The 12,503-nt window shown below is 44.0% G+C and overlaps 1 protein-coding gene across 6 annotated transcripts in view; it reads left to right on the top strand.

The window, feature by feature from the left end:
• Positions 1–12,503, top strand: part of METTL24 (methyltransferase like 24) — a 133,661-nt gene that overhangs the window by 28,626 nt on the left and 92,532 nt on the right. For all 6 annotated transcript variants that reach the window (XM_063724951.1, XM_063724950.1, XM_063724949.1 and 3 more), the window contains exon 2: positions 7,041–7,139. In XM_063724951.1, coding sequence (XP_063581021.1) covers positions 7,041–7,139 — 99 coding nt within the window. The remainder of the gene's footprint in view (positions 1–7,040; positions 7,140–12,503) is intronic.

Genomic DNA, 12,503 nt, shown 5'->3' with positions numbered 1-12,503 from the left:
TCCTCAAATAACCACTCTGTGCATTCTGTCCAGGTTTTACTGCTGCATTCCGTGGGAGGCGCGGGGTGGGAGTGTGCTTGCCCAGAACGGAAACTGAGATCCTTTGTTTTTAAATGAAATTTTTGCATGGGTTACCTGAATTTTAAACATCACTGCACAATGTATAACTGATTCTTGCTCTTTCTGAAGCAGGGCCGGGTCTGAGAAACAGGCCAATTACGGGAGAATGCTGAGGGGAAGGCACGTGAACTGCACCCGGCACTCCCCCCGCAGCCTTCAGAAGCGCTGGGCACACACTGAGGGCGTTACAGAAACGTAACGGCAGTGCTGACAGCCTCAGCCAGGGCTAGAGTCATGTTCTGTCCAGATACCATTTTGTGCCTCTCCCTCCCCCAACTGCTCCCACCCCCACCCCCTCTAAAAAGGAATAAACAATTTCCTTCAGTCATTGTTTCCTGCCCACTAACAGATGCTCTTAATTAGCACAAAATTGCAGCAAAATTGCTAAATAAATCTATTTTACTTGTTTTGGATTTGTTTCTCCCAGAAAGCTTAGGCTTCTCCATTGTCAACACATCAACACACACTCACTTTATTGTTGAGTTGGAGTCGAGGACTCACAACCTAGTTCCTTGTTCATTTCCACGCACACAATTGTGATGCACAGAATTGATGGTTAGCCATCTTTCCCAGCAGAAAACTGCTGGTTTTAAAACCCTTCAGGAGCTCACTGGGGTGGGAACATGCATTTGGGAGTATTGAAACTTTATAAAAAATATCCCAAACACTTTATCAGTTATCTATCATGATAAAGAAACTGATCATTGACATTAGTCATCATATAATTTCATCCTCGAAAGGACTGTAGCCTTGAAACACAGAGGAATGGGGCATTAGAAGCATCCTTTTGGTTTATTTTATACAAAAAATGTAGAAACATGCTTGTAAAGCTGATGGTGGCACTATTTTTTGGTAATTTCTTCATGGGCTGCCTAAGGTCATTCATGGGTGTGAGGATATGGTCTGTGAAGGAGGAAGCTGTTATTCCAAATTTTACAACAAAGAAAGCTTTTGCATAACACAGAATCGATAGCTCTCTTTTCTAGGTCATGAGTGGGCCTGGTTTTTTTCCTGTAAAGTTTTTAAATGCTACATGGTCTTGAATTAATATATTTCTATTATGTACATGAGTGTAAGCTGGTAGGCAAAGGAGTATTTTAAAAGATTGCTTTTTTTTGGCATTATCTTTTAGGAGTAAAATCTTGGAATTCAGCTTCATGGCTTGAGAGAATCACTTTCTTTTTTTCAAGAAACAAAACTTTATGCTGAGATCACAAATGATAAAAATATGCCAAAGCCTCATGGCTGTGCTTGTTGCAGTCTTTTTGAGTCAAATCCATTATCTCCATGCACTGAATGACTCAGTGATCACTTTTTACCCTTTGGGAAGTAGAATCTCAGATATCTGCAAAATAGCCACTAAATAACATGAGCTAGTTGCATATGGAATCTTCTGCTGTCCGTAATCTGAATTTTTGGAATTTTTCTCTAGTAATGAAAACATTTGCCTCTCATTAGAAGAAGCCTGCTCACTTTTCAATGCACATTTTCTGGACAAGGTGCCAGATAAGGCCTTTGCAAAACTGAAAGGAGGCTGCTTCCTTATCTTGGAAATCAGGACCACGCCTGCCCTGAGAAATGCTTGTCTGAGGTGGGGCAGGCCCCTTTGTATGAATGCCCTGGTGGTTTAGAAATAGAGGGGGTCCCCACTCCTGCAGAAGCTCAGAAACAAAGCTGCTTCTCTGTGGCAACTCATTATAATACCTCATTTGACATTTCAGCTCAGGCCTGCTGGGGACAGACAAACAGACCAATCCAAAATGATGTTATTTCCAGCCACCTCTGCTTAAGCTGCTGCTTTACCTGTCTGAAGAGGAAGTACAGGTGGCAGGCAGGATTGGGAATCCACGTTCCCACCTCCTGGGAGCAATAGGGGTGGTGTTGTTATGGCCACTTGATATTTGAAGCATGTGGATGATAGGCATTTAATGGACCCTGGCATTTAGGGAATTGTTTGGAGTAAAATCACAATGATTAAAAAAAGCTTTTAAAAAGGGAAAGATGATTTTTGTCCTTTTCTATTTAACCTGCCATTGATGTTTTAAGGTGCTCAGAGTATTCTCTTTGTGGGAATTTGGGAAGGACAAATGTTGATGTATACTCTAGAGAATTAAGACAAATGATAATTGAAAGAGATGATAAAAGCTAGTGGTTTCCATGGGGAAATAATCACAAACTGCTGTCAGACTGATTCCAATAAGAACGTTGCTTTATGTGAAATGTTTTTTAAACAGCTCAACCAAAGCATTAAGCCAGAGCACTTCTGAGGGCATCTATTTGCGGTGTTTCTATTATATCCCCATCTGAGACTCCTCAACTTAACATTATTCACTGCTCCAGCTGCTGTGCTTAGCTTCTTTGTGGTCAACACTCAGTTGGAAATGAAAAATATTAGGTTGCAAGAAGAATACTATTTGCAGACCCTTAAGATAATTCTATAGTTTCACCATATTGATTTACCATATGGATTCTAAATTATTGATCTGTGAAGTTACTTTTGTATGTTAACTCAGGTTAAATGCTACTACTGTGTTTAAGATGTCTCTTTAATAATGCTGGAAAGACCTTTCATGTGCTTTTGGGCTTCTAGTAGTGGAGACTGCTTCCCACGCTCTGCCTTTGTATTTTCAGGCATTTATTTTGGAGTAATACTCAGGCGCTGCACCTTTTTGTGCCCCCAGTGTACCCTGTAGAGATCTCTGTCAGAGCCCCTATAACCTTTATGGCATTTATTGGTTTACATAGCTGTGGCCTATATTAAATTGTAACACAGAGCCTGGCATGTGGCACAAATGCCCATTGAATGAATGAATGACTCCTTGGTCAAGTCTCACTGCCTCTTTCCAAAGAATGCTGGAACAAGAAGCCTTCCATTTGCTCCTGCTGGCCCAACCTCCACCCTGCTCCACCCCAGGAGGCTGACCTGCAGGGACCAAGCACAGCCTCACTCTTCCCTGCTTTCCCTTTGAGTTTGGCCAATAGGAGGCAGGAGATTGGTGGGTGGGGAAGACAGGGTGGAGTATGTAATAGGATTGGCTGTATTCCTATACTACAGACTTCTCCATATAGTTCCCTTTAGGCTTGTAAGGGCTCTCCGGTGTTACCAGACACAGGTATTGCATTATTTATTCTTTATTGGTTTCCTTAAGCCCTGCCCACACCTTTGTAAATAGTCTTTTTGTTAAATTCTCTCAAATTAGCCAGTTTGAATGAGCCCACTGGATCCTGCTAGGACCCTGACTGATTGCCCAAGTCACCCAGATGACAACATTGGTTATAATCTAGGTGTAATACCGTTCCTCACTCATCATAAGCATATGGCCAACCCTCTTTTAACAAAAGACAGGTGAACAAGAGAAAAGCATAACAAATTTACTTAATCAAAGTTTTACATGACATGGAAGTCTTCAGAAATGAAGACCTAGAGATGCAGGGAAAATGATCTATTTTAATGCTTAGGTTCCATGAAGATGGATAGCTACGTGGAAGTGTGATTGGACAAAAGGGTCTGATCTAATGGTAATAGACTGAGCGGGGAACCCCAGCAAGGCCCGTCTGTTCAGCTTCCTCTTGGTCTCTCTGTGTAGTGTTTCTTCCTCCTGGGTATGGGGCAAGATCCCTCTGGAACAAAGGTATTTGGGGAGAAGGGAGAGAGTGACCGTTGTAGATTTTATGGCTTGCTTTGGGGAAGAGGGTCTCCAGTTTCTCTCACCTGCCTTGCAGAAGAGGAATTCTGGTTTCTAGAACTCACTTTGGGGAAGAAAGAGGAGTGGGAGACAGGAGGGCCACAGAAGATCAGAGAGAACTCGCCTTTGAGGCCCATCCAATGTCCTTTTGAGACAGCCAAGTATAAAGGGGACCCGAGAGAAACTCTGACCAGCCTGCGCACTGGGAGGAGTGCATAATGGGCCAGAGCCCCCGGGAAGTTTGCACCATTTGCAGTGGGGAGGAGCCCGGCCTCTCCTCTTCTGGGGTGGAAACTGGGATTCAATCTGTGAGGCAGGAAGCCAGATAGCAGAACTTTTGCTTTGCTGAGAGTCCCTGTTTCCCTTTTTTTCCTTTTTGCCCAGTAAATTCCATTTATCTCACCCTTCAAAGTGTCTGTGAGCCCAGTCTCTCATGGTCATCTGACAAAGACCCCATTTTACCTGAACTAAGGAGAAAGTCCTACAACACTTTAAAGTTCATACCATGCCAAAGCACAAGACTTTGAGGAATCATATTCTGAGCCCCAACAACATCATAGTCTGTCTCCCTTGCATTATTTCAGTAAACCCCCTCTTCTAGGCCAGCCTACATCTGAATTAGAATCAGCTGGAGCAGGAGTCAGCAAACTACAGCTTGCAGGCCCAATCCAGCCTGCTGCCTGTTTGTGTAAATGGAGCTTTATTGGAAGACAGCCATAACCATTTGTTTACTTACTGACTATGGCTGCTTTTGAGCTACAACAGGAGGCAAGGAGTTGCAACAGAAACTGTGTGGCCTGCAAAGTCTAAAACATTGGCTATTTGACCCATTATAGAAAAGATTTGCCAACTCCTGATTTTGAGGAAAACCATAACATGTGAACTTCATCATTTTCATCCAGGGACTCCTGGGCCAGATGCTCGGGGCCCTTGTGAGTGGTCCATGACAGTGAAGTGGGAGGTTTTAAACCCCGGGCCTAGCTGAGTGCTCCTGGGACATCATGTTGCTGTGCTGGCTGCTGCAACAACCTGGGAAGCACTCACTCTGTCAATGTGACCAAGCAGGACTGGAGGCATTTGTGTTTAAATGTGTTGATAATTTATGATTTCAGAATCGAATAATTTCCTAAAGAGAACGACTCTCCTGAATATTTTAGCATTTTACTATCGAAGTTATTTTGTACATATCTGTCTCCCCCACCTGACCATGAGTGCCTCTTGGGAGAGCCTGGGTTTTAGTCATATCTGTATTTACCAGTGCCTGGCACAGAGTGGCTAAGGCTCAATAAATATTGTTTGACCAAATGGTAATCAACATCGAATTCAGAGAAGGAAAAAAGAAATGAGGGTGTGGGAGGCATTAACTGGGAAGATGTATGACTTAATGTTCTCCAGCTCTGTTACTAGAGTCTCTGCCTGCTCAGCCTGCACAGAACAAGAAGAGCTATAAGAAAAGGCTGTTCTTCCAGAAGGTGTCCCTCAGGGAAGACTGGCTACATGATTCGTGGGCCCAGTATAAAATGAAATGCAGGGCCTCTTGTTCAAAAATTATTAAGAATTTTGACTGACTCTAGGCACACTGCCTGTGAGTTAGCCCTGCTCTGCAAGGAGCAGTAATAAAAAAGTAATAAAATTACTAAGAATTTCGAGGCAGCATCAGCAGAGCATTAAACTGAGCATGGCCTCCTAAGACTGCACAGGTTGCATGCCCATACAGCTGGCCCTGCCCTATGGGTTCCTGAAAAAAGAGGCAGCCTGCGGGTAACCAGGGAGGCCTCCTTCAATCTAGAGGGACTGCATGGGGCTCAGCCCCCACAAGGGCAGTACAGGCTGTGGGGATGTGAGACTGTGGGCTCTACAGGGATTCTGCAGTGGTGTGTGTCTAATAATGCCGAAACTGAATAATCCTTGATCACTTCCAAAGCGCTTGCATTGATCTCAGACCCCCACGTGAGAATGGATTCCTCTTCCCCAAACCCAGATGGTCTGGCTTCACATAGACTAACCTTGTTCCCCACTACTTCCCTGTTTTCTATGTAACCCCGAGTCACCTAGGCCACCCCATCTAGGGGCAACAAACCACATTTGTACTAAAGCATCTCATGGCTGGCCTGTCTAGATGTCTCTTTTTTGGGTGCAGACAGTTCCCACCACAGTACCTGACTGGAGAACACCGTGTATATATGAATGATCCCTTTATCTTGCCCCTAGAACCCTCCCCTGCCTACTTCCTCACCATAAAAAGGTGTTTAGGGTCCCATTCTCACTACACTGCAGGAAACCTATGCTATGACACCCAAAGCCTTTCCTAGCGCTGGACATTGACCCCGCCAGCTGCTGGAGCTCTCCCTTCCCCCAGCCCTTCCCCACCCTGCATGAGCCCTCCCCACCCCTGGGAATTGCAGCGAACCTCCTGGAGGTCTCCCGGTGCTGACAACTATAGGTAGGGAGTTTTGAGCTCTAATAAGGATTCCCTGACTAGTGCCCCCTTTTTACTGGAGGGGCTCCCATTTTTGCTTTCTCCAGACCACTGCATCCCCCCAACCCTTCATTCACCCATCCTTGCTGCAAAAGGGGACTGAGCGGGTCATCCTTAACCACTCTGTTCATGGGAGCACCTCTTAACCTCTGCTAACAGGTGGTGGCTGCCTCACAGTGCTAGAAAGCCACCCTCCCCAGCCCTGGTGATGACAGTTCTGGGGTCCTTGCTCTGCCTGTGCAGGGTCCCAGCAGCCATGGGCCATGGCCCCATCTCCCTGCACTGAGGAAGATAAAAAAATGCCCAGAACAGAGACTAGCCCCCAGCATTATGGTGCTTTGTTTAGAGAGGCACATATTCTTGAAGCTGTAAGCTTTGGGAGACTGTTGTCGATAAGGGAGTTTCTTTTCCCAGTGGAGCACAGTGTCATATAAAATAAGCTGCAGTTAAGGGAGAGCCCAGTGGGGTCAAGTGGAGTTTGCCTTTGATCATACATGCAGAGTCAGACAGTCCTGGGGCCTTTGCATTCTCCTGCTTAACCTGGGAGCTGGGCTGTCTCAGGCCTCATTTGTCTCCCTGTGACTGATGTGGCCTTAATGACAGCAGCTCGCAAAGAGCCCCCTGCTGCCTGTGTGCACATGTGTGTGTTTTGCTGACAGCCAAAGCAGCCTTGCTTCCTCTCTGATACTGTGTCCCTCTCCTTCCACCCAGTTCCTCCTTCCTTACACACAACCTATGTTTTCTGTCTCTTGCAGGGTCCCCGGTGGCATATAGATCTCCAGCCTTGGGCAGGCTCTGCTCAGTCCCTGGATGAAGAAGCCTGGAGGTTCCTGAGATATATCAGCACCACCCAGGTTGTGTTTCAGGCTCAAACGAGTTAGAGAAGAATGTGAAAGATCCTGATTGCCTCTTTTGAAAGAAGGAGGTGGGGAGGTTCTCAGCGACTCCTGATGAGGACTTGATGGGGAAGTGTGTTCAGAGGCATTGTTGCTTAAACTCATCCACTCACTTGGAGGCAGATAAGATGCCTTCCATTTGCTAGGGCATGTTCCTTCCTCCAAGAGTGTCACCAACCTGAAATGTTTAAATGATTCATCCCAAAGTGTTTTAAAGATCCACTTTAGAAAATTGCTTTGGAAAACCATTTGAAATGACAGATTGGTCCCCGTGAGTAGGCAGTCGAGTATGTCACAAAACAAAACCATCATCTAGAGGTTCAAGCACCATTTTGTATTTGGGGGAACTTGCCTTTCCACTCTTCTGTCACAGATGCTTGGCAGCCAGGGATGCGCTAGGCAAGAGAGCAGAGGAGGCTTTGCAGGCAGTGTGCTGAGGAGTTAATGAATCCAAAGGCTCTCTATCTCAGAGCACTTTAAATCATTACTGAGCACAGGCCTTTATTAGTGACTTAACACATTGTGGCAGCTCCTGCCCAGCTCCAGGCTGAGCCAGTGCCCCGAGCAGGCAAAGAGACTGTCCATTAAGGAGAGTCTATGGCTCTTGACATGTTAATCAGGAGGTTCCATTCTCAAGTTGCCTGATCCCAGGGGGAAAGAGAGACAGAAAAGGAAATCAAGGCCCAAGGGAAATTTAGCTCTGAACTGAGAGGTGCTAGCAAATTAGCAGCTCAGACTGCCTGTGAGCTGCACAGAGGCTCACTCAGGAAGCTGCACAGTGGAGCTGGTGCTGCACAGGGGATCCTGGATTTTTAGAATCTCCCTCAAGCCCACTCTTGACATTCCTGTTCTCCTCCCCAGCCTCTCTGGCAGCAAAGCACTTTTCCTCTGTAGGAGAGAATATATTTCTAGATCTTTAGGAGGTTACTTAGTTTAGGGGTAAAAGAAAGTCTCGTTTATCATATAATGCACTGAGACAATCATAGGAATTTTAGTATTTGTCACCCAAACATGGACGTAAAAGCTTGTTGAATTAATCATGAGTGATGGGCTGTTGAATTAGTCCCTGTGCTTGTCATGATTTTATCTTATTTTGCTGCTGCAAATTAATTTGATGGACTTAGGCAGACTTAATTAAAATACTGAAATTTTAGTTTTGTAGTTTGATTTTACATGAACGATAAGAATCTGGACCTCTTAACTGTGATTTTAAAAAGCCCTTAAAGGCTCCAGAAAAAAATAAGAGGTTTTAATTTTATGAATTGGATTTGAGAACTATGGGCTTCACTCGCCAAAATAAATTTACGTAATGCAAGCTACTAAATTCCATTCTATACGTATTTCATATTAATGTTCCATAACTTATACAAGGCATGTTTGCTTAGAAGAAGCTATTGAGGCATGAAATGGTCATTTTTAGATCTCTCTTGGATCTTTCCCAGAAACTATGGGCTGAGAGGAGAAAATTTTTCTTTTCTTTTTTTTTTTTTAGAGACAGAGTCTCCCTCTGTTACCCAGGCTGGAGTGCAGTGGCACAATCTCAGCTCACTACATCCTCTGCCTCCCGGGTTCAAGTGGTTCTCCTTCCTCAGCCTCCCGAGTAGCTGGGATTACAGGAGCCTGTCACCATGCCCGATTAATTTTTGTATTTTTAGTAGAGATAGAGTTTTGTCATGTTGGCCAGGCTGGTCTTGAACTCCTGACCTCAGGAGATCCACCCACCTCAGCCTCCCAAAGTGCTGGGATTACAGGTATAAGCCACTGTGCCTGGCCAAATTTTTTTTTTTTTTGAAGCATCCTCTGTAGTCTGATCTTGTAAACCTGGGTACTTCACTTTGCTTCTCTGGCTCTCCTTGTTCTGATCCTGAAATGGAAGAGATTGTATCAAAATTATTTCTAAGGTCCCTCCCAGTTCTGTGAGCTTGTACTGTGCACAGAGTAGTATAGAATGGTTATTAACCAAGTATTTTTGAGTGCCTACAAGGTGCCAGGAACTGTTCTGGGCCCTGAGGATATAGTCTCTGCCCTTAAGGATCTAACTAACTCTTTGTGAAGGTGGATAACTGGATGTATAATTATTATTCAGCTTGATGAGCGATAATAGAGAATTTGTTGTTGAAGCTCACTAGAAGGATTTTTGTCCTCCAGAAAGAATGACGTAAAATTCCGGACCTCACAATGGTTTTTAATGCGGGGCCATTTTAGCCAGATAAGGTTCTGTGCTTTGATGTACTTCCGGGTTATTAGAAGGCCAGCAGATGGGAGTCACCAGAGATGACACTAAATGGTTCTTAATCAGAATCTTTTACTAACCAATGCTCTCTCCCCCTCTGTATGTAATGCAAAGCTTTATGGTTGCTTTTGTGGCTTATGCCTCATTTAGAACTCATCTTGACAATGAAAGCCTACAAAACTGGCAGAATATTAGAGTCACTGTTACCTAAAAATTTCAGTTAGCAGAAGTGAGTCATAATGGGCAAGGAAAAAAATAAAAGCTCTGAAGGTACTAATGCGAATTCCACCCCCATCCTCTTATGCTGCTTTTTAACATTAAGAAATATACTTCCCTCAAATCTGTGCTCAAGCTTGTACAGCAAGGCCAGCATTTGGTATGTGCATCACTGATGTATTCATTCCTCAATCCAGAGGGTATTTGTTGAACACCTGCTTTATGGCTGGCACTGTGCCGGGCCTTGGGATATTAAGCCTCAATAAAACACCCCTCCACACTGGTAAATAGCTAGGGTGCAAGAGAGTTGGGTGTTCTCTAACAGGGGGCAGACAGATGGGTGGGGAAAGCTTCCTAGGCCGGGAGAGCCCGGGAGCAGAGGCATAAGGCATAGGACAGCATGGCATGAGACAGCAATGGGCGTGGCACCCCTAGACTTGTGCGTTGTGGTCCTGGAGGCATGGTTGGGGCCGTGCATTTTTAAATGAAATCCCAGAGGATACGGTGTTTGGGTAGAGTGTGCGGAACATCAAGCTCAGTTTAATTAGGTACTATTGTTTTGTTTTTTCAATGTGAAAGACCATGATACACGACAGAGTTCTGCAGTCCGTGGTACACTGTCTGCTGCTAACAAGAAATAGTTAAATCATAAATACAGTGCTCTGTTATAAGGGAAGTCTCCAGATTCAGCTTTTCATGGCAACCCCCAAACCATATGCCTCCAGAAAACACGCCTTGCAGTATAAAATTAATCTAAGCAACAGTGGCTGTTTTTAAAAAGAAAAAATAAAATATGTTTTAAAGCCTGTTTTTCTGTCTATCTATGTATCTATCTATCTATCTATGTATCTATCTATCTATCTATCTATCTATCTATCTATCTATCTATCCATCTATCCATCCATCTCTACCGCTCTACCTAGTTATCTACCCATCTATCAATTTGTAAGAATAACCTAAGAATAAGAACCCGTGCTCTGGATATTCAGAATATAACTTTACAACAATAGTATCTGTTGTATTTACTGCTACACACGCACACACACACATACACACACACACACACACACACACACACAGAGGGATAAAAACAATAAGTATACAATTCTGCCCTCGAGTCTTTCAAAAATAGTGGTACTGTATAAACATACAGCATAGAGTTGATCGTTCTGTAAACATGCAGATCATCGAAGTGATTCTTAAGTTCCAAAATTTTAAGGGCTCCCTTTGCCAGATTCTACTTATGGGTTGGCAGAAATACCATTCAAGCTTTTGGGATACAAAATGAAATGAAAATAAATTAGATCCCTTTAAGTTAAATAATTAAAAAACATTTCATAAAATAGTTTTTCCTTTGTCCAGGCCTAATTTGCTTTATTTGGCTAAAATTACAAGGGGAATTAAAGAGAGACAGAGAACATAATTAGTTGAGTTGGAACTTAGCTAGAAGTTACTGCCCTCATCTATTTTGCTTACAAGAGAGTTTATTGAAGCCCTGGCCATAAATCTTAACTAGAAAGTTTGAAAAATCAATACTTAATTAATTTTTAGGAGCAGAAGTTTATGGAGGACTTTCACTTGTTTACAAAAGCTAATGTCAATCAATGAGATGTTTAATAAATGGTTAAAATTGAATAATTCTTGTGTTTTATTTCTTTTCTTTCTTTCTTTTTTTTTTTTTTTTTTTTGAGGTAGGGTCTTGCTCTGTTGCCCAGGCTGAAGTGCAGTGGCACAATCTCGGCTCACTGCAACCTCCGCCTCCCGGTTTCAAGCAATTCTGCCTCAGCCTCCCTAGTAGCTGGGATTACAGGCACATGCCAGTATGTCTGGCTAACTTTTGTATTTTTTTTAGTAAAGACAGGGTTTCACCATGCTGGCCAGGCTGGTCTCAAACTCCTGACCTTGTGTGATCCGCCTGCCTCGGCCTCCCAAAGTGCTGGGATTGCAGGCATGAGCCACCACACCCGGCCCTTGTGTTTTATTTCTGAGCTAAGAAAGGAAGAGGGGACGTTATCAGGGGGAGTGAATGAAAAAGAATGTCTCTTCAATAGAGATATTGTCTGTCCAAGATGAAATCTGTAGAATAAGAAGAAATGCTTAAAGTAGACAAAGTGTCATCTTTAATAAAATAAAACCCTAGTTCCTGACTTTAGCAAAGGAGGAGCAGCTGGACCTGAAAGCCCTCACTCTGGATCTTCAACACCTACCTGACTTTTGGAGGCCTCTGGCTAACTGTCAGTGCTAACCCCTTCAGCCCATTGTTAGGGGTGGGAGTCAGAGGGGCTGATGTTTTCAGTTTAAAGCTCTGGCCCAAGTATAGCCTCTTTTCATTTCGTGAGGCAGAGATGTGACTAGGCTGGAACCTTTCACTGGGGCTTTACAAAAGGCCTCCAGTAAACTCAAGAGGCCATCTGCATAAAAATCACCTGGGGGAGCTTATTAAAATGCATGTTCTCAGGTATCAGCCTCAAAGATTCTGAGTTTGTAGATCTGGAGGGGGCCCAGGAATCTGCATTTTAAGTACCTCCCAGGTGATTCTGATGTAGGCGGACCGCATGTTGAGAAACACTGTGGGAAAGGTTAGAGCTAGGTTTGGATGGCATTAGGAGGGAATGATGAGCAAGGACCTGCAAACATCACATCTTCATCTGTCTTTATGGAGGTGTTTAGGGAGACATGTACACAAAGAACAATGGCAAATGGGGATCATCATACTACTTTAATAAAAATATCCCAGGAGACTTCCCCGAAGCAGATGGCTCAGGCTTATAAGGTCCGGGCATGCTTTGGGGACACACAGAGCTGCCCTGGACTAACTAGTTTCCCACTGGAGGTGGAGCTCAGGAAGGTGCCCATGTTTAAGGCACAGTAAT

Source organism: Pongo abelii, chromosome 5 (assembly GCF_028885655.2).
Source record: "Pongo abelii isolate AG06213 chromosome 5, NHGRI_mPonAbe1-v2.0_pri, whole genome shotgun sequence".
NCBI classification, from domain to species: domain Eukaryota; kingdom Metazoa; phylum Chordata; class Mammalia; order Primates; family Hominidae; genus Pongo; species Pongo abelii.
This window is presented reverse-complemented; position numbering and strand designations above follow the sequence as displayed.